The sequence below is a fragment of the Manis javanica genome, chromosome 2 (genome assembly GCF_040802235.1).
Source record: "Manis javanica isolate MJ-LG chromosome 2, MJ_LKY, whole genome shotgun sequence".
NCBI classification, from domain to species: domain Eukaryota; kingdom Metazoa; phylum Chordata; class Mammalia; order Pholidota; family Manidae; genus Manis; species Manis javanica.
In genome coordinates, this window is record NC_133157.1 from 119,123,796 (window position 1) to 119,146,618 (window position 22,823).

General features: G+C 40.1%; 1 protein-coding gene across 3 annotated transcripts in view; it reads left to right on the forward strand.

Moving 5' to 3' along the window:
- The window catches only part of RSU1 (Ras suppressor protein 1), a 194,397-nt gene extending 184,393 nt beyond the window's left edge, over positions 1–10,004 (forward strand). For all 3 annotated transcript variants that reach the window (XM_073229239.1, XM_073229240.1, XM_073229238.1), the window contains one exon: positions 9,364–10,004. In XM_073229239.1, coding sequence (XP_073085340.1) covers positions 9,364–9,466 — 103 coding nt within the window. In that variant the 3' untranslated portion in view covers positions 9,467–10,004. The remainder of the gene's footprint in view (positions 1–9,363) is intronic.
- The last annotated feature ends 12,819 nt before the right edge of the window (positions 10,005–22,823 follow it).

The window sequence follows — 22,823 nt, forward strand, 5'->3', positions numbered from 1 at the left end:
GTCTTTCTCTGGTTGGTTCAAATTGACCGCAGGTTTGTGTATGAACAGTGAGTATGCCCCACGTAAAGGGCGAAGTTTGAGACTGAATCGTGTTTGACATGAAAGCTAGGAAAGCATAGCCATTTACATCAAAGCTATTAAAGCCCTCTGCATCTGGAGCCTCACCTGTGAAGGGGATGGAAGTACTGCCATCGCAGGAAGACCTGGAGGACTTAGATCTGCCTGGAGAATAGCAAGTACAAACCTCAGAAGTGGGCAGGGGGTCTGACTTGTGTTCCCACGTGCTGGGAGGTGGGAATGTGGAGGGTGGTGGTAGAAGAGGAGGGAAAGTGGACCAGGAGATGGACTGTGCATGCCTGGCACCATGTTTGTTTTCTCTGCTTCCTCTTGAAGTGCTTGCACAGGACTGTCAGGGCACGCACAGAGCTCCCAGCCTGGGTCCTCACTGCTGTCTCTGGACATGCTTAGATGGCCACTGTCAGTATTTACCCTGCTGTTAGTGTTGCTCACCAGGACCAACACTCCTGATGGACAGCTTGTTTATAAGCTTGATTGGCTACAGTCAAGACTTGCTGGCCTGGGTGTTGTGTTAGCGTTATTCAGCATGACTTTTCACCTGTCTGCTTTGATCTCTTTTGTTTTATTGTGATCAGTGAATACCTACAGGACAGTCTTACTGCTTTCAGTTCAACTTTTTGAGGGTTCCTCACTATTGCTTCAAATGTGGTTATCTCTCCAGCAAAGTTTTTAATAGGATGTGAAATTTAAAATGGGTTATGTAGTATCAGCAAATAATTTGTGATCATATAGTATTAATATCCAGCTGGTGCATGCCTGGCACCATGTTTGTTTTCTCTGCTTCCATGTTAAGGAATCTGTTAGATAATTACTATTGATTTTTTAGAACTAGATTCAAGTTAGTAGATTTTAGTAGTAGTGTATTTTAATTCCTCACTTCCTTGTCTTTATGATTCAGTTTATATATCTGCGTGTGTTACAAGCACATATGTTTGTACGTCTCTTTTTTAATCTCTACAGATATGCCAAGTACTAGATCATAAAATACTTCTTTTCATTAAAAGTATTCACCTCAGGAATGAAGTCTATTAAGGAAGTAGTTTGGGAAACTTATAAATGCCCTTAGACTTGTTTCTCCTTGCTTTTAAGTTTATTCTAGAAATTGCAACATTTAGCACTTTGCAGTTTAATTTAAAAGGATCACCTATTTTCTTAAATGCTTAAGCAGGGAAGCAAGTTACAGTTATTGATTTTTCTCTGCATGTATTGGGTGAAAGCTGTATTTGCTCCTTCCCCAGGGAACATACTCCCTGAACTGCATGCTTGCTGGTGACAGCTTGGCCCTCTGATACATAACCAAAGACTTTGCCTAATATCCTTGCAACTGCTCAGGGAATTTTTATTAAGTAAAAGCATCATTAGAGTAGACAGGATGATGAAGTTTAATGAGCATCTTTTGTGCATGAGATTGTTAGCTTTGCTCTGCCAGGATCTCCTCCAGTGCGGCAGAAAGCAAGTCTAGAATGCATGGAATATTTTTAAATGTGCCTTATATTTTTTATTTCTGTGTAGCTGAATATCTGTTTTAAGTCAGCTACGAATTCCTTTGGCTATTTATATGGATGCTTCTTGCACATGTGTGTTTATACTTGTTTTTTACACTGTGCTGGGGACAGAGAGTTGTGAGGCTGTAAAGAAAAGAATGTGAAAGATGCACAATGCCACTAGTGAATTACATGGAACCATCTCCTGGAGGTTTGATCTCAGAGAGTCATTGCCTTTTGAATTAATCAGACTTCTCGTGGGAATATGGTAACTGTTTTTTTTTTTCTTTAAGACTCAGCAGTTTATGTGCTAAGGTTCTGTCACCAGCCTCTCATAGTTGCTAGATAGGATAAATAAAGATATTGCAAATGCTTATTAATAATCTGGGCTTCACACTTTGTCCACAGATTTATTTGCTGAGATTTTAAATTTAACATCCTACCATAGATTACAGATTATAAACACAATTATTTCTCACATTATTGTCACTGGCCATCTACTTAGATTTTAAAATTGGTTCTTGGTCTTTATAAGGATTTTCCATGGAAACACCCAAAACAACAGGAGGGAGGCATATGACTTCAGCAAATGACTTAAGAACAGCATATTGCACTTCTCATATACCTGGCATTCTGAAACACAATATTTACATAGCACACAATGTGCTTCTAGCAGTGCCTTGAGTGTATAGAATACAAAAGAAGTGACGCCTGTAGTCCGCACCCTCAAGAAACTGGTAGGCTTATTAAGGAGGTGAAACTGAGAAATCCAAAAAGGTGGGGGACAAGACAACTTAGTGCCTTCAGAGTTTGAACTTTGGAATAATTGCCTAGGTTTGACCTGGGCTTAAACTTGCTAAGCATCAGTGTCCTCATTTGAAAAATGCAGATAATAAAAGCACCTATATCACTGTATTGCAGGAAAGTGAGCACTGGATGAATGGAAGCCATAATGGTCCCATGGCATTATCAAAGCACTCCGCTGGTTCTGTGAAATAAGGAGCCAAAAGCAGTAATCTCTGTGTGATCAAGTACCTAATGGTGAAATCCTGATAAATCCCATAGGATTTTGTGAAAGCAGAAATTGCTAGGGAGGGGGAGGAGGCTGAGAAAGCCTAAAAATATGGGTGAGATCTGAATTGCAGAAGAGATCCAGGCAGGCATTCCAGGCAATAGTAACAAAGATCAGCAAGAAACAGAGAAAGGAGTGCCGGCTGGCAGGAAGGCTCATTTCATGCCATGGATTGATGGAGCTTTTTTTTCTTCAAAGCACTTAAATGAGCCCAAGCCAGTTGGATTGCCATGCACCTGTGCAGATGCTCTCATCTTGCTAAGATAACAGATATTCTGGAGAGAGAGGCCTACAAGGTTACTCAGCAGAAAGTGGTAGAACTCATATGTGCTCTGTCTTTTCTGTACTGCACACTGCCTTCCTCCAGACCGGTCTTACTTTACTTAGGCCCATTAGTGAACAGGAAGATGATGTTGGCATTAAGTAGTATGTGGCATGTTCTGTGGCTGCTCTCTACCATGTTCCAGGCTAGGTACTTGGCCCAGTGGACAGTGGATGCTCTTTCCATGTGGAAACCAAAGATGCTATTCTGCCAACCATGTGTAGGACACATTAGAGGAGGCAAGGGAGACCAAGAAGACCCATTATAATAACCAAATAGCCATGCAATGGAGTCTGTATTATGGTAGAAGAGAATGGATAAAATCATGGGGTGATGAAAATAAAAATCAGCACCACAAAGTAACTAATTAATCCATTGAGTTATGAACCTTTGAAGAAGCTAATGAAAACTGTTCCCCTTCTGCTGAAAAAAAAAAGCACATACAGCTTTGCTTGGAGTGTCAGATACTTCCCTGGTCTTAGGTTAAGAATTTCTGTTGTAGAGAGAGAGATAGTCAGACTGGATTCATGGGGTGGCTAAAAAGAGGCAGATATCAAAATGACTTCATCATTTCAATCCTGAAGGTCTAGAGAAGTAGAGGGACAGACCTGTGGCAGTAGGGGCAGGCAATAATAATGCACTTTTGTTGGATTTATTAGCAAGGGTCCATGTGGGAGTAAGGCACAGCAGGGAATAGAGGAGGTGGTGGCTTGGAGGGCTGCTATTTGGAGATAGATAATCACTGAGAATACAGAGAGATAAAGCGGAAGCAGAAGGAAGTATCTGGAAAGAGGTACTTCCCAGAGGTATCTGGAGAGAGAATGAGGATCCAGATAGTGCACTGTAGCCAAGGGAGGAAATTTTCAAGAAGGAATGGGGTGTCCATAGTGGTCGTCAGAGCTGCAGTCGTGAAGGGGTTGAGGGTCTGCAAGAGACCCTTGTATGGAACAGAAACCATTTGACTTAGGTGAATTTTTTCCCCAAAAATGAAGATGCCCATATGAAATAAAATGTACATATCAGTAACAGCCAGACATGCATATCACACTGCTTAATGTTTGTTGCAGTTTTTTCTGATTCTGATGGGTTAGAATTTTTTGCTCTGCAGTTTAGATGTCAGCAGGCAGTAGTGCTCAGTTGCCTGGAGCTAAAGTGGGCAGTGTGCAGGCCGCCTTAACAGGATGCATCTGAAGTGATTGGTCTGTGACCCCGGCAATCCAGAGAACATTTCATGATTCCTGCAGAGCTGGTCTTCAACAGGGATTTTTGAGGTGTCTGCTCAGGGCAGGGCCCACTCCCACAGGGAAGAGGGTGGGGAGCCCTGGTGAGCTGTGTAGTGTGGGCTTGCTTATCGCCCACAGCACATTGAGCATCTGCAGGCATCTCGCCTTCTAGATTTGCTTCTGACAAAGCCTGCTCATCAGACGCCTGAGTGTAATCGATCCTTCCTCTCACTTTAGACTGTGCTTTGTTTTTTCTCTTCCTTAATCATCTCCCAGTTATTCTCTAATGAACCTCAGATTTCAGGGAAGAGAATGTTTTCTAAGACTCCATGCCACAGGATCCCGCCATCTGCTGGGCGGAGCCTTTTGCCCATTAGTGGCTGCTGCCCCATTGGTGGCACTGAGCCCAGCTTCCTTTGTTAGCACTCTGAGGCTGCCATAACCAGGTTCAGTGCTCACAGGGAACCTGCCTGAGGAGGGACTGCTCCAGAGGCATGTGGTGGCAAAGCAGAGTTCTGGGTTCTGTGTGTGGAGGCAGTGTCTGAGGAGTGGAAGGAACTGACCAGCTTAGCCTGAGTCTTGGACCTTCGTGAGACGTTAAAGGCAGCAGCAGCCGACCGGGAGCACCTGTTGTGCCTACACAGCCAAGACCTCTTCCGTGTCTGCTTTGATCTCCCTCAGTCCCTGCGAGGGATACGGGCATTCTCATCCTCACTTTGCAGATGAGGACATCAGACTGTGGCAACTTCCCAAAGCACACATCCCCCAGGGGCAGCCAGGCACAGGAGTGCAGAGGTGAGGGGTGTCCCGGGGCTGTACCGCGGGTCCCTGTAGGCAGGACAGTTGCCACCTGAGCAGAATGCTGAGGGGACATGCCGGTTTGGGAAATGCCTTGAGCCAGGGTCTGAGGGATGGCTGGGGTTTTCCCAGGTGGAGGAAGTGGAAGGAGCATATGGAGCAAGAGAAGCTGTATGCACCAAGGCCCTGAGGCAAAGAGTACAGGAGAGGAGGTGACGGAGTGGTCAGGAGGGCAAAAACCCATCCTGAAGGCTGCAGGCTGCAGGCTGCATTAATTAATTGTGCTTTTCTATTTTCTGCATTTTGCAATGCTTTGACATCTCACAGCCTGGGGAGAGGCTGCCCTTCCCAGGGCTAGCTTAATTCCCAGAGCCACCAAACAGCTTACCTGCCAGCATGCCTTTGCACACCCACCAATCCAGAGTCCGTGGAGGGGTTTCCAGCCACATCCTTTATGTAGTCTGCACACCCCCAGCCAGTATTTCCATTCCCTAAATCACCCAGGGCCATGCCAACAGGTGGCCACCCCCAGTGCTCATGGAAATGATCCAAACTCTCCAACCCTGAACTCACTGACTTGCCTACCCTTTCCAAGCTATTCCTTCCCATCAACCACTGTAAAGGCTCTGGGAGAGGCTCTCTTCTTCACCCCTCCTGTCTCCTGGTGCTTCCCCTTGTGGCCCCGTGTGGCGCTATGTGCCCCCTCCTCTCAGGAGCCACAAGCCATAAAACTTTCAGTGGTGCTGACCTCTCCACATTGTCACTCAGTCAGCTCTGCAAGTTAAATCCTGGGTACATTCAGAATGTGGACCACATTAGCGCAGAGGATGGAGGGTCAGGGACTGTCCAGTCAATCAGAGTAGATAGAAGGGGACAGTTTGCCTGCCTATTCCCTCTTCTTCTTGTAGAAACAACACCCACTTTTCCTTTGGGGTACATGTTGTCCTTTCTGGAACTTACTTTTTAGTAAGCTAAAATTCTTCGTTTAGTAAGCTAAAAACTCAATTCTTGGCTGTGAGCTGCAATCCCAGAAATTTTCCATATTTTCCTGCTGAAATTAAGCAGACTTCTTTATAGGCTGCTTGGTCAGGCCCAAAGAGGCTCGCTAACTATATTAACTCCTATTGTTGCTTCAACAATCTACTATGAACTTGGTGGCTAAAAACAAATGTATTTTCTTCAGTATTGAATGTCAGAAGTCTGAAATCAAGGCATCTGCAGGGTCATGTCCTCCTGGAGGTGCTCGTGGGAATGCATTCCTTGCTTTTCTAGCTTCTAGAGGTTTGTCTGCATTTTTCAGCTGGAAGCTTCTTTCTCTGAGATCTTCGAAGTCAGCAGCATCACACGTTCAAATCTCCTTCTAACTCTGACCCTCCTGCCTCCTTATAGGCACCCTTGCAATTACATTGGACCCACCAGATAATCCAGGATAGTCTTCCCAGCTCACAATCCTTAATTTGATTACCTCTGTAAAGTCCCTTTTGTGATAAAACAGGTTCGCAGGTTTCAAGGATTAGGATGCGGGCATTTTAGGGAGCCACTATCCTGCCTGCCACCCTTATTTACCAAGTGGAAGCCCCGTGGCTAATCAATGGTAGGGCCAGGAGTGGAACCCAAGACTTGTGGACCCAACGATGCTTGTCATTATTGCTCTACTACAGGGATGTCTCCATGTGGGAGCAGCTGCTTAGGGAAGCACCCCCTCCCATCTGCCCACACAGCTGGAGGAGGGAAGGGCCATGCAGAGGACAGCAGCATCAGCCCGGCCCTCCTGTCGACTCACTGAGGAAGTGGGGCGCTGCATTCAGCTCTGCCTTAAGTTGCTTTCTTCAAAGAGGATTAAAACCTTTCTTCCAGAGATGCTTGGGAATTTGGCCTTGGTGGAAGATACCATGCTCTTTTTTTAGAGGAAAAGGCCCTGCAGAAGTAAGCATATAATTATCTTCATTTAGCCACTTGGACTATCCCCCCATCTCCGTCCATTTTTCAACAAGCGTTTGTTGACCACTTCTAGCGAGCTTGCCATGGTGCTGGGTCTATTTAACCACCAGCACCACCCTGTGAGGAAAACATGCCTACTGGCTCTTACTTGTTCAGGATGGAGCGCATAGCAACCCTTACCAAATCTCTTTGCATGCCTCTGACCTCTTATTTTTGTTGATACTACTTTCCTAACACCTAAATATTGCCAGGTTTCCAAGTGTGTGAACTGTGGAGTCTATTTCTGTAGATTTTTGTAACCCTTAAAGTTTGGTGTTGCCTGTGAGAATATGTATATTTTTTGCATATGGGGGTAAAGGTTTGGAAAATAAAGAAGAGAATACAGGAGGCTGTAAGAAAGCTGTAAACTGGAGGATACTGAGACCATGCAATCGCACAGCTCAGAGCCTTGGCTTTGTGCCAGGTGAGAGAAGCTTGGAAACGAGGTCTCGGGTGTGTCACCGGCAGTGCTGAGCCCCCTGACACCCCCTGGGAGGAGGGGAAGGTCAGAACTGTTGGAGGAAGAAGCATGTTTCAGAGTGTGTGTTGACAAAGGTGAGGCATATAAAGGATGAGTACTGCGGCTGCCACTTCCTCCTGTTGGTTGCATCTGGGAGAGAGGCTGGAGGGGTGAGGGAAGGGGGTACACAGGTTGGACCCCCAGATAATGAAGAGCAAGCTTCCCATCTCAAGATCCTTCATTACTTCTGCAGAAACCCTTTTGCCATGTAAGGTGACAGTCACAGGTCCCAGGGAATGGGACAGGGACATCACGAGGAATGGGGCGGCCACTGCAGTAACACTGGACTGGCTGAACTTTGCCTAAACCAGTGATTCTTTTCATGGGATCCAGGACCCCAGGGTGTCCATAAGAGACATCAGGGGAATTGGTGGCCTTTGTAAAAGGTGAGGCAGGGACTTATATAGATCCATTTTTCTGGGTAGCAGTTTCCCTTGGTGAGAATGTTTCTCCTCTGGGGATGCAGGCCTGGTCCTCTTTTTCCATTAGAGTAGCAAAAAGTCCCTAAGCCAACTCCTGCAAAAGTTGAAGGGTAACTTGCAGGCTCTAATATTACCTAAGACATGTGGTACCTCCTTGACCCAAGAGATAACCTCCCTTTCCTGGAGAACATTCTCAGCACCTGGCTGAACTTCATTCTCTGGCATGTAAATCCATCTGCTGTCACCTCCACACTCTGCTTTCTTTGGAAGAAGGACCTGTCTTCATTACCACTTTTGGAAGACCCTGCTCATGCCACTTTTAAGGAGATGCTCTGGAGAAGATAGAATGCACTATGACCTATAGGAATGCTGGCGTCCAACTTTGGCTACCTCCTCAGTCAGCTGACCCTCTCTCTGTGCCTGGGCCATCCTTCAGCTGCCACTCAATGCCAGCGTTGTCAACAGCATCAGTCTGCCAGCTAGTGCCACACTGTGCATGGCCACCAGTGTGCTTGGCAAAATGCAAGCATCAGGAAGGGGTGCTGATTTCTTGAGTGGACCTCAGAACAAGGGACACACTCTGAAAGGAAGTCAGTCTGTCCACCCTCTGTCAGTTGGCACAAGGCAGTTGGAACAAGCAGAGTCAGACATTGCCTCTCCTCTGGAGGAACTGAGACACCCACTGTGCTCCCTTGGGGGCACAGTTCTATCAATGAGGGGAGTAAGTTTGAGCTGCATTTTATTTTAGGGTGGCTTTTAATTTAGTTTAATCAGACTTAACTCGTAAATTATCAATTAATTACTATCTGCTTTTGAGTTCAATCCTCTCAGCCACAGGGCTAGCTAGCTCTGCTCTGCGATGAATGCCATCCACTATAATTGTAAGGTACTTTGTCAACATTTAATCAGCAGGGCTTATTGATGTGGCATTGATGTGTGGTTGCACCTAGGACCATCAGTCATGTGTGAGCAGCCAGAGCAGGCCGGGCACTGTTGCTCTGTCTCACTATGCAGCCCCTGGGCTTTCTGGCCAGACATGATGCTCCCTTTTCACTAAATGGACACTCTATCTCTTCAGTTCTACCCCAATTTTTGTCACTGTCAACTTGAACACTCCTGGCCTTTTGAGCCTCCATCTGAAATGGCGGAGCTGAGCAACACAGGTTCTCAGAGTCCTTGATTTTTCTTCCTTTGGTGTTTTCACACTCTGCCCAGTGAATATGAACTTGTGAGAGACTTGCCCGGAATTGGACCTTATGGTATGCCTTGTGTTTGTGTGTGTGCAAAAGAATTTAAAATTCTCAAATGAAGTGCATGACCCAGAGGAAAGAGAAGTGATCTTTCCATATCTTTGGCTTATTGAATATTCCTGGAGATTAAGCTGTTGTTTGAAACCTTATCAGTAGAAGCTTATCTTGTGTTAAGTAAAGTAGATCTCACAGTTTCCTTCCTTTTTCTTCGCAGCCTCTACGGCAGACACATGCAGGCAAACCCAGAACCGCCGAAGAAAAATAATGACAAGTCAAAAAAGATCAGCCGGAAACCTCTGACAGCCAAGAACAAATAAGGGGTTGGCATGGGCTGGACTGCTGGTCACTTCCCCCTTTATTCGCTTCTCTTGCACAATCTCACAAGTAAATACAGTGTGTGTGTTTTGTGGGGGGGTTTTTTCCTTTTCACTTTCTCTTTCTAGTGTTTACCGCCTTTGCTTTTAAATTCTTTTGGTAGGTGTTAGATTTTTATAATTCTTACAACCATTTCCATTTGTTTCCTTAAAATTGCAAAATGCAGGAAACAAACCTCTAATTCCACTGCAAATTCCATACAGTCGCAAGTTTCAGTCCTTGAATAGGTGTTCACCAAGCTGCTTATTATCAAAAGAGTAATTAAATCATGTAATCATATATATATATATATATATAATGTCACAGTTAACACACTTGTCTCTTCTGTTTAGTTGCAGAACTCATTATTTTGCTTTATTAAAAATTTTCCTTCACCACCGAGATACTATGTTAACTTACGAACGATTTTAATGATATCTTGAATTTGTATTACATGTTCCTCCTTGAGCAGAATAAAGAACAATTTGATCTTGGATCATACACATTTTGGTTTTTTACTTTTTTGCCTAAATTGCCCATTTTCATTGGTTGTAGATGATAAACTGAAACTTTCCATGAAAGAAAAGCAAAATTAAATTATGGTTAGTTTTCTTCTCTCATCGATTTGTCAGTATATATATTTTTTCCTTTTGAAGACTGTTTCTAAATTAGGAAGGAGCAGAAAAACAAATTTCTAGGAGACTGCCAAAAAATTTTGGAAAGGAGCATGTGTTAGCTGAAGAAATGGTGACTTCTGCCAGTGGCTGGTAGAAAAGAGTTGTGAAATGGAGAGAGAAAAACTCAAGTATGTTTCTAGTCACTGCAAAAAATCTCAGCTCAGAGCATTCTTCTCAGTGACTCTGGAGATGCCAAGGAAGCTGAGTAAATGTGCACAGCCTCCCCCATACCCAGTATAGAAACTGCAGCTGCAGAGTCATTAAACAACCAATTGTTTAGCATCTGTGATAGGCAGCTTGGTTCGTACCACCAGTAATATGGATATAAGTGGAAATCCAAGCAGAATCTTTATGCTAACCAAGAGCGCAGCCAACACAAAATGCCTTGAAATGAAAGGTGCGTGCACATGAAACATACTCAGACGGATTACTATCTGTTCACAGTTTTACAGCTAAGCCCTCCTGACCAGAACCACTAGGATATGTAAAAAGCCAGAATTACAGCACACAAAAAAAAAAAAATGAAAGAAAGAGAAAAAAGGAAACAATCATTTCCCAGAATCAGAGAAGCCACCAGTCTACCCATCTTACTTTGGGGTAACTTCCTGATAGAGAACACTCGCTGAGGGAACAGGAATCCCCAGGTGCCAGTTGCCATCACTTGTTTTTGGGTAGGGCTGACGTACTTTGACCTGGTGCAATCATCTCTTCAGCCTGAATTTTTCAAATTGATTTTTTAACTCATGAAATTGCCGGAAGAACAACATCTCTACTGTTGTTAATTGGAAAGAAGTCATCTAAAATTAAACTGGCAAAGCATTTGCAAAATTACCACAATAAACTCTTATGAATAATTTCTGTAAAAGGTGAGCATTCTGGATAGAAATGTGGGCAATACACAACACAAATTCACAGAGAAGAAATATCTCCAAGAAACATGAAAAAAAAAAAACCATCTAGACTCACTAGTAATCAAAAAATACGAATCAAACAAAAAATAAATGTAACAGTGAGAAATGTGCAAATATTTTTTTAAGGCAGTATTAAGTGGTACAGGAGTAACATTAGATAAACATTCTTACACAGTTCTTTTGGGAATATAAATTTCTCTTGAGAAAGGTGATAGCCATTTGACAATATGTAATGAAACCTTAAAATTGTGTTCTCTCACCCAGAATTTTTATTTCTAGGAATTTATCCTCAGAAAGTTATCAGGGATACACACAAAGAGCTATGTTTGAAACTTGCTTATAGCATTGCATACACAATGGAAACACGGGAAAAGCAAATGCTCCCAATGGAAAAAGGGTTAATGGTGATGCATCCTTATGGAAGACATTAAAAATTGTTGACCAATATCTAAGGGCAAAGGCAGATAATCATATCATCCAGTTGAGTAAAGAAGCAAGATTAAATAACTATATAAGGATGGTCCCAGTTGTGTAAAAAGGAAATTATGTTTTTAATATGCATTCATAGGAAAATTAAATGGAAGTGAGCCAGGATTTTATGGCTGATAAATTATCTGTGTATGGTGGGTTAGTTTTTAAAAAATATCTTTATACTTATTCTGTACTTTAATTTTCTGTAATGATCATATATACTTTTTGATCAGAAAATACTAAATGTGTTTTTTTAAGGCAAATTGAATAATATCCTTGAATAATACATTTCATACAAAATCTCAAGGTGGCTCTTCTTTTTTCCTTTGTCGCTAACGTGGTTTTTTACATCTTTTCATGGACTCTTTTGTTTATTGGTATCTGGATTAACAAAATATCTACAGTTCAAAAGGTAGCTTTCTGTTCCAGTTTAATTGAGATACAGTTGACATACAGCATTGTGTAAGGTTAAGGTATATGGCATAATGACTTGCTTTACATACATTTTGAAATGATTACTACAATAAGCTAACATCCATCATCTCATAATGGTTTTTAAATGAGTTTTTCTGTGTGGTGAGAGCTCTTAGAACTTCCTAAGAACTTTCAAATATTCCACATCCTTGCCAGCATTTATTATCTCTTATCTTTTTGATAGTAGCCACTCTAACAGGTATGAGGTGAGTCACTCATTGTGACTTTGATTTTCATTCATCTAATGGTTAGTGATATTGAGCACATTTTTATGTACCCCTGTTGGCTATGCATGTATCTTCTTTGCAAAAAGGTCTACTAAAGTTCTTTACCCATTTTTTAAATTAGATACCCTTTCCTCCTTTTTTTTTTTGCTATCGAGTTGTATGAGTTCTTTACATGTTTTGACTCTTAACTTCATACATGATTTGCAAATATTTTTTCCTATTCTATAGGTTGTCTCTGTATGTCTTTACATGTTCATTTGTATCTTACAACTTTGCTGAATTCACTGATTAGACCGAATAGTATTTTGGTGGAGTCTTTAGGACTCTGTGTCTGTATAAAAGCATGTCATCTGCAAATATAGCCAATTTTATTTCCTTTCCAGTAATGATGCTTTTCATTTCTTGTGCCTGAATGCTCGGGCTAGGATTTCCAGTACTGTGTTAAGTAGGGCTGGTAAGAGTGGGCATCCATGTCTTGTTCCTGATCTTAGTAAAAAAACTTTCAAGCTTTCATCATTGAGTAGGATGTTAGCTGTGGGCTTGTCATATTTATTATATAGAAGCATGTTACTTTTATACCTAATTTGTTAAGAGTTTTTATCATGAATGGATATTGAATTTTTTAAATGCTTTTTTGGTATCTGATGAGATGATCATATAATTTTTTTATTTCATTATATTAATGTAATGTATCACATTCATTGATTTGTGCATGTTGACCATCCTTTTATCCCTAGGATAAAACCCACTTGATCATGGTGAATTATGCTTTTAAGATGATGCTGAATCTAGTTTGTTAGTATTTTATTGAGAATTTTTGCAATCAGATTTATCAGGAATATGACCTGTAGTATTCTTGTAATCTCCTTTTCTGGTTTTGGTATCAAGGTAATAATGTTGGCCTCATAAAATGAATTGGGGAGTGTTTCCTTCTTTTTGATTTTTTGGAAGAATTTGAGAAGCAAATGTGTTAATTCTTCTTTAAATGTTTGGTAAAATTCACCAGTGAAGCCATCTACTCCTGTATTTTTTCTTCATTGGGCAATTTTTGATGACTAATTCAATCTCCTTACTAGTAATTGGTCTGTTCAGATATTCTATTTCTTCCTGATTCAGTCTTGGCAGATTGTTTTTTTCCAAAGAATTTTTCCATTTTTTTCTAGGTTGTCCAGTTTGTTGGCATATAGTTGCACATAGTAGCTTCTTAGGATCCTTTGCAATGCAGTGGTATCAGTTGTAATGTCTCCTCTTTCATTTACAGTTCTGTTTATTTGGCTTCTGTGTTTTTTTCCTTGGTTAGTCCAGCTAAATGGTTGTCAAGATTGTTTTATCTCTTCAAAGAACCAATCCTCAGTGTTGTTAATCTTCCCTGTTTATCTGTCCTGCATTTCATTTCTTTATGCTCTAATCTTTATTACTTCCTTCTTTTTGCTAACTTTGGATCACTTTGTTCTTTTTCTAGCTTTCCTTGAGGCATAAGTTAGGTGGCTTATTTGAGATATTTCTTCTTTGTTGCTATGAACTTCCCTCTTAGAAGTGCTTATGTTACATGACATAAATTTAGGTATATTGTGTTCCATTTTCATTTGTCTCAACATACTTTTTTTATTAAGGTATTGATATACACTCTTATGAAGGTTTCACATGAAAAAACAATGTGGTTACTATATTTACCCATATTATCAAATCCCCACCCATACCCCTATGCAGTCACTGTCCATCAGTGTAGTAAGATGCCACAGATTCACTATTTGCCTTATCTGTGCTGCACTGTTTTCCCTATGATCCACCAAATCCCTGTGTACTAAACATAATACCCCTCAATCCCCTTCTCCCTCCCTCCCCACCCGCCCTCCCACACCCCTCCCCTTTGGTAACCACTAGTTCCTTCTTGGAGTCTTTGAGTCTGCTGCTATTTTGTTATTTCAGTTTTGCTTCATTGTTATATTCCACAAATGAGGAAAATCATTTGGCACTTGTCTTTCTCCACATGGCTTATTTTACTGAGCATAATATTCTCCAGCTCCATCTATGTTGTAGCAAATGGTAGGATTTGTTTCTTTCTTATGGCTGAATAATATTCCATTGTGTATATGTACCACATCTTCTTTATCCATTCATCTACTGATAGACACTTAGGTTGCTTCCATGTCTTGACTATTGTTAAAAGTGCTGCAATTAACATAGGGGTGCATATGTCTTTTTGAATGTCAGAAGTTGTATTCTTTGGGTAAATTCCAAGGAGTGGGATTCTCGGGTCAAATAGTATTTCTATTTTTAGTTTTTTGAGGAACCTCCATATTGCTTTCCACAATGGCTGAACTAGCTTACCTTCCCACCAGCAGTGTAAGAGAGTTCCCCTTTCTCCACAACCCCGCCAACATTTGTTGTTCTTAGTCTTTTCGATGCTGGCCATCTTTACTGGTGTGAAGTGATATCTCATTGTGGTTTTAATTTGTATTTCCCTGATGATTAGTGATGTGGAGCATCTTTTCATGTGTCTGTTGGCCATCTGAATTTCTTCTTTGGAGAGCTGTCTCTTCATATCCTCTGCTCATTTTTTAATCAGGTTGTTTGCTTTTTGGGTGTTGAGGCATCTAAGTTCTTTATATATTTTGGATATTAATCCCTTGTCGGATATGTCATTTACAAATTATTCTCCCATACTGTAGGATGCCTTTTTGTTCTGTTGATGGTGTCTTTTGCCATACAGAAACTTTTCAGTTTGATGTAGTCCCATGAGTTCATTTTTGGTTTTGTTTCCCTTGCTCTAGGAGATACATTCAGGAAGATGTTGCTCATGCTTATATTCAGGAGATTTTTGCCTACGTTGTCTTCTAAGAGTTTTATGGTTTCATGACTTACATTCAGGTCTTTGATCCATTTTGAGTTTACTTTTGTGTATGGGGTTAAACAATAATCCAGTTTCATTCTCTTGCATGTAGCTGTCCAGTTTTCCAACACCAGCTGTTGAAGAGGTTGTCATTTCCCCACTGTACGTCCATGGCTTCTTTATCATATATTAATTGACCATGTATGGTTGGGTTTCTATCAGGGCTCTCTAGTCTGTTCCATTGGTCTGTGAGTCTGTTCTTGTGCCAGGACCAAATTGTCTTGATTACTGTGGCTTTGTAGTAGAGCTTGAAGCTGGGGAACATAATCCCCCCCAGCTTTATCCTTCCTTCCCAGGATTGCTTTGGCTATTCTGGGTCTTTTGTGGTTTCATATGAATTTTAGAACGATTTTCTCTAGTTTGTTGAAGAATGCTGTTGATAACTTGATAGGAATTGCATTGAATCTGTAGATCGCTTTAGGCAGGATGGCCATTTTGACAATATTAATTCTTCCTGTCCATGAGCACAGGATGTGTTTCCATTTATTGGTATCTTCTTTAATTTCTCTCATGAGTGTCTTAGTTATCAGATTATAGGTCTTTCACTTCCTTGGTTACATTTATTCCTAGGTATTTTATTCTTTTTGATGCAACTGTGAATGGAATTGTTTTCCTGATTTCTCTCTCTGCTAGTTCATTGTTAGTGTATAGGAATGCTACAGATGTCTGCATATTAATTTTGTATCCTGCAACTTTACTGAATTCAGATATTAGATCTAGTAGTTTTGGAGTGGATTCTTTAGGGTTTTTTTATGTACAATATCATGTCATCTGCAAACAGGGACAGTTTAACTTCTTCCTTGCCAGTCTGGATGCCTTTTATTTCTTTTTGTTGTCTGATTGACGTGGCTGGGGTCTCCAGAACTATGGTGAATAGAAGTGGGGAGAGTGGGCATCCTTGTCTTGTTCCCGATCTTGAAGAAAAGCTTTCAGCTTCTCTCTGTTAAGTGTAATATTGGCTGTGATTTTGTCATATATGGCCTTTATGATGTTGAGGTACTTGCCCTCTATACCCATTTTGTTGAGAGTTTTTAATCATGAATGGATATTGAATTTTGTCAAATGCTTTTTCACCATCTCTGGAGATGATCATGTGGTTTTTGTCCTTCTTTTACTTGATGTGGTGGATGATGTTGATGAATTTTCAAATGTTGTACCATCCTTGCATCCCTGGAATAAATCCTACTTGATCATGATAGACAATTTTTTTGATGTATTTTTGAATTCAGTTTGCTAATATTTTGTTGAGTATTTTTGCATCTGTGTTCATCAGGGATTTTCTTTTTTTTGTGGTGTCTTTGCCTGGTTTTGGTATTGGAGTGATGCTGGCCTCATAGAATGAGTTTGGAAGTATTCCCTCCTCTTCTATTTTTTGGAAAACTTTAAGGAGAATGGGTATTAGATCTTTACTAAATGTTTGGTAAAATTCAGCAGGGAAGCCATCTGGTCCAAGAGTTTTGTTCTTAGGTAGTTTGATTATCAGTTCAATTTCATTGCTGGCGATTGGTCTGTTCAGATTTTCTGTTTTGTCCTTGGTCAGCCTTGGAAGGTTGTATTTTTCTAGAAAGTTGTCCATTTCTTCTAGGTTATCCAGTTTGTTAGCATATAATTTTTCATAGTATTCTCTAATAATTCTTTGTATTTCTATGGTGTCCATAGTGATTTTTCCTTTCTCATTTCTGATTCTGTTTCTGTGTGTAGACTCTGTTTTCTTCTTGGTAAGTTTGGGTAGGGGTTTATCTATTTTGTTTATTTTCTCGAAGAACCAGCTCTTGCTTTCATTGATTTTTTCTATTGTTTTATTCTTCTCAATTTTATTTATTTCTGCTCTAATCTTTATTATGTCCCTCCTTCTACTGACTTTGGGCCTCATTTATTCTTCTTTTTCTAGTTGCATTAATTGTGAGTTTAGACTGTTTTTATGGGATTGTTCTTCTTTCCTGAGGTAGGCCTGTATTGCAATATTCTTTTCTCTGAGCACGGCCTTGGCTGTGTCCCACAGATTTTGCAGTGTTGAATTATTGTTGTCATTTGTCTCCATATATTGCTTGATCTCTGTTTTTATTTGGTCATTGATCCATTGATTATTTAGGAGCATGTTGTGAAGCCAATCCAAGTATTTGTGGGATTTTTCATTTTCTTTGCGTAATTTATTTCTAGTTTCATACCTTTGTGGTCTGAGAAACTTGTTGGTACAATTTCAATCTTTCTGAATTTACAGAGGCTCTTTTTGTGGCCTAGTATGTGATCTATTCTTGAAAATGTTCCATGTGCATTTGAGAAGAATGTGTATTCTCCTGCTTTTGGGTGTAGAGTTCTGTAGATGTCTGTTAGGTCCATCTGTTCTAATGTGTTGTTCAGTGCCTCTGTGTCCTTATTTATTTTCTGTCTGGTTGATCTGTCCTTCAGAGTGAGTGGAGTGTTGAAGTCTCCTAGAATGAATGCATTGCATTCTATTTTCCCTTTTAATTAAGTTAGTATTTGTTTCACATATGTAGGTGCTCCTATGTTGGGAGCATAGATATTTATAATGGTTATATCTTCTTGTTGGATTGACCTCTTTATCATTATGTAATGTCCTTCTTTGTCTCTTGTAACCTTGTTTTGAAGTCTATTTTGTCTGATACAAGTACTGCAACTCATGCTTTTTTCTCTCTATTAGTTGCATGAAATATCTTTCTCCATCCCTTCAGTTTTAGTCTGTGTATGTCTTTGAGTTTTAAGTGAGTGTCTTGTAGGCAGCATATAGATGAGTCTTGTTTTTTTATCCATTCAGTGACTCTATGTCTTTTGATTGGTACATTCAGACCATTTACATTTAGGGTGATTATCGATAGGTATGTACTTATTGCCATTGCAGACTTTAGATTCGTGGTTACCGAAGGTTCAAGGTTAACTTCCTTACTATCTAAGAGTCTAACTTAACCCACTTAGTATGCTATTACAGACACAATCTAAAGGTTCTTTTCTTTTTCTGCTCCTTTTTCTTCCCCCTCCATTCTTTATGTGTTAGGTTTCATATTCTGTACTTTGTCTATTCCTTGATTGACTTTAGGGATAGTTAATTTAATTTTGCATTTGCTTAGTAATTAGCTGTTCTGCTTTCTTTACTGTGATTTTATTACCTCTGGTGACAGTTATTAAACCTTAGAAACACTTCCATCTATAGTAGTCCCTCTGAAATAGACTGTAGAGATGGTTTGTGGGAGGTAAATTCTCTCAGCTTTTGTCTCAACATATTTTTTATTTCCCTTTTGATTTCTTCTTTGAGTCATTGAATGTTAAAGACAGTTGTTTAATTTCCATTTATTTATGAGTTTTGCAGTTTTCCTCAGGTTAATTGATTTAGTTGCGTACCATTTTGGTCAGAGAAGATACTTGGTATGATTTCAGTCTTCTTGAATTTGCTAAGACTTTTTTGCCTAATATGTGGTCCTTTGTGGAAAATGTTCCTTGTGCACTTCAGAAAAATGTAGACTCTCCTATCATCAGGTAGATTCCTATATATATATGTTAGGCCCATTTGGTCTATAGTGTTGTTCAAATCCACTGTTTCCTTATTCCATCTCCATCTGGAGAATTTATCCATTGTTGAGAGTGGAGCATTAAAGCCCCCAACTATTATTGTATTGCCATTTATTTTTCCTTTAGCACTGTTGGTTTTTGCTTTATATATTTAGTTGATCCATTCTTGTATGTGTAAGTATTTACATTTGTTGTATTATCTTGATGGATTGACTCATCATTATATAATGACCTTCTTTTTCACTTTTTACCATCTTTAAAGTCTATTTTTTCTGTTCTAGGATCTTCTCAGGGTGTTTTGCCCATGAGTAATTGTTAGTTGTTCTTGTGAGGAGGAGCAAAGTCGAGAGGAAACTGTGTTGCCATGTTGGTGCTGTCACTCTTCAAAAGGCGGCTTTTTAACGAAGATAACCTGACCTTTTTAGCACAGTGATCAGGTTGGTTGTCACTGGGGATGCTTTGCAGCTTCTCAGGGTAGCTTCTGCTCCAGTGCTGTGAGCCTGTGTGGTTGGGTGGCTTTTTTATTCCTTGTTTGAAATGTCTCTCCTTAGACTTCTCCTTTATGTGAAACATTAGTCTTGTCCATTTGCCAGATATTTTAAAGATGGTGTGTGAAGTGATTTTGTGCATATAATTGCATTTAGTTCTTGCACCTACATTGTGAGATAAGGCAGGATTATTTCAGAATAAACTGTGTAATGATCTTAGATCTAGAAATCTAGATTTGTTTCCTATAAGTTAAACATTCTGTGCATCCTTAGTCTATTGACTTTTTTTTCGGTTAAGATAGGAGCTAGTAGAAAAGGTAGAAGCAAGTGGAAAAGGTTGCAGCTGGGGAGAGAGGTTCATAATTAAAGAGATTTTCCTTCCTGTGGGATTGCAGAGACTACCTTATTAGTGTGTGTTTTGGATCTCTGAGAAGGCGGTATGTTATACAAGGCCATCTGACCACAGAAACACTTTTCCCTAAGCATCATACCACACTGGTAATCTGTGGAAACCACATTGGGATACATTCTCTATAGGAGCAAATAACTGGCCTAGAGCCATATCAGATTTACTTTGTGGAAACCACTCAGCATAGGTGAATCCTCACCATGATAAGTTGGAATTGCTATAGAATGAAAATCATGAATTCAGAAGGAAATGGGTTATCTTAATCATTGTATCAATATTAATTGCTGGAAATATAGAAAATTTGACTCACTTTCTCTGTTTTTAGTTTTACTTATAAATATATACAGTATACTAAATATTTGTTTGTTGCATTGACTTGCAAAATTAAGTTTCTAGCAGTTAAGTGTCTTAACAAAGCTTCATAATCATGAGCCACATTAACCCTTTAGAAAAGTCCTATGGGCTCTACTTTCAAAATAAAACCAGAAGTCGGACTCTCTTATCCCCTTCTGGTGTGAGCAGGGAGGTCTGTCCTTTCACTTTATTTCTAAATAAAAGCCAGTACCTTGCTCTCCTAAAAAATAAAATAAAAAAATAAAACCAGAAGTGCAGGCTTTACACCATCTTCTATCCTTGTTCAGGCCACTTGATTCTCACCTGGAGTATTGCAACATCCTCCAGTTGGGCTCCCTGCTTTTCTGCCTTACAATGTATCTTCAGCAGTGACCCTTTTGACACAGATACCTAATATGCAATTATATGCACAAAAGCACTTCACACACCATCACAGACCACACCTCTGCTCAGTATCTTCCATTGGAGCCTCCCAGTTATGACGATCTATGTATGATCTGCCTTTCCTCTCCTACTTTTCTCACTTGCTTTATTTCAGTCACCCTGGCTTCAACTTCTTTACCCTTCAGGGCTTTTGTGCCTTCAATCCTTTTTCTAGAATGTTCTCTTTCACATGCAACTCTTACTAACTTGAAATCTTTGTTAAAAAGTAGCTTTCTCAATAAGGCCTACATTGACCACCCTGTTTTAAATTGCAATTTATTTTGTTACTGTCTTCTATCCCCAGAATGTAGGTTCCATTGTCCTTAGAATGTAGGCTCATGAGGAAAAGAATCAGCAAAATGACTCGTAGGACAAATCCTCCTCTTGCCAGATTTTGTAAATGGTCTTACTGAAACACAGCTATTTGCATTCATTTACATATTGTCTCTGGCTGCTTTGTGTTACCGCAGCCCAGCTAGCTAGCTGCTTCAGAGACTGTAAGGTCCAAAAGGCTAAAATATTTATCTGGCTCTTCACAAAAAAAGTCAGCTGATTGTTCCATTAACTGTTATATCCCCGGCATCAAAGTGATGCCTGGTATACAGTAAGAGCTGCATAAATGTTTGTTTAATTGAATTCAACACTGTTATCATTTGAATAATATAAAGCTAATCTGAAGGAAGAAGGAAAGTGAAAAACTCAGACATTCCTGTAGAATTTCTGTTTAATAATTTGAGGCTACTTCATGAAGGCCAAATTTGTGTAAGGGAAAAATAATCTCTGAGTACTATAGGTGAGACTTTATTCAACTGTGTAAATGTTCAAACAAACCTTTACCTGAATTCTTTCTTTCTCATATCGTGACCTGAATCTTGCATACTTTATTATATAAAATCTTCATCAAAAAAACATTGATTTCTTCTGTAGCAGCTTGAACTAGAAGAGCCCTATGCTCTAATTTACCTGTTAGAAGTTCATAGGAAGGTTCCGAAGTTCATAGGAAGGTCCCAAAAGCAGATTCCAAAGTGCACTGGTCAATGTGAATCAATTTCAAAAGAATGTGAATCTTCACCAAAATACATTTTTTCTGGGAAGTAAAGTTTACAGATGGCAGGACCAGCAGCCAAAGTTCTCTGTTCTACCCTAGACACATTCTGACTTCAAATTAGGTATTACTCATTTATATGTACATGCTCATAAGATCATACTATATGTACTGTGTGTTTGTATATGTATATAGTGTATTTATGTGTGTGTGTCATTTATCTTTCCATCAAATGGGAGGCCTTTGTGGTCTTTAGAAATGTCAGGTTTCTATTATGACGGCATGTAAGTATTTTGTGGCAGTACCTTTTACCTCATGCTTATTTCATACATGGTAGAATTTGACAATTGACCATTGCTTAATTTTCTTCTTAACTTACTTTATATTACTAAAAGCACTTTATATTTTCTTCAATTCTCACTCAGTGTTCTTCCTCATTATAGGAAATTTGACCTCAGAAATGAAAGAGCTTTCGTAAGGGCCCAAAGCTAGCGAGTGGCAGAGCAAGGATGTAGAAGAAGGTTCTTTGGATTCTCAATTCTCAAGCAAAAGTCCTTTTCTCCATCCCGCATTGTCATCCTGCTGTCCAGCAGGACTCCCTAGTCTTTCCAAAACCCAACACTTTCTCTCTCCATCATCTCTTACATTGGGGGCTTCTGCTTTTCATCTCTTGAAATGTTCATTTTATTAACATATTTGAGTCAATGCACGATGCCATCCAGGCTAATGAAGCATTATCCCATTTCTGTAACTGCTGGACCATTGATTTCTACTGTCTCTGTTTCCCATCCTTGGTAAGGTGACAGCATCTCTCTGATGGCCAAGTGATACATTGACCAAAGCAGATGAGCTTCACTCCCAAGAGAAGCTCTGCCCTTCTCCTTGTGTTGTTCAGAAATGGAGCATTTCACATTGTCTCCTGTCAAGGAAATGTTTTACTCCAGAGGGGATTCTCTCACATGACCTGCCCAAAGAGCAGACCCTAAAATAGTTGGCGGGCTTCTTCAGGGTTCATTGTCAAGCAGTTTTGGCTTGGCATGATCAGAGCATCTGTGGCTTTGTTTTTGTAGTTTAAGGGCCGAGAAGAGCCCCAACTTATTCAGTCTGGCAGGTATCCTCATAGTGAACAGAGTAAGTGAGCATATTGGATAATCAAACACCGTTGGATGAATTAAGCTGTTTCTACTAACATCTCATTGCTATTTTACCTAAGAATTTATGCTCATAAATGGAGAGGCCATGTCTCATAATGAGGTATTTAGATATTTTCTGAAGAATCAGGCAATACTGCTAGTAAGTTGCAGGCCCAGGAGTTGGGGGTGAACTAAGTACACAGGCTTGAATAAGAGTGTAGTGTTTTCAGAAAAGGCCTCTACTTAGGAAGATTGCTTATTACCTACCACTTATGAAATGTCAGCTCCTT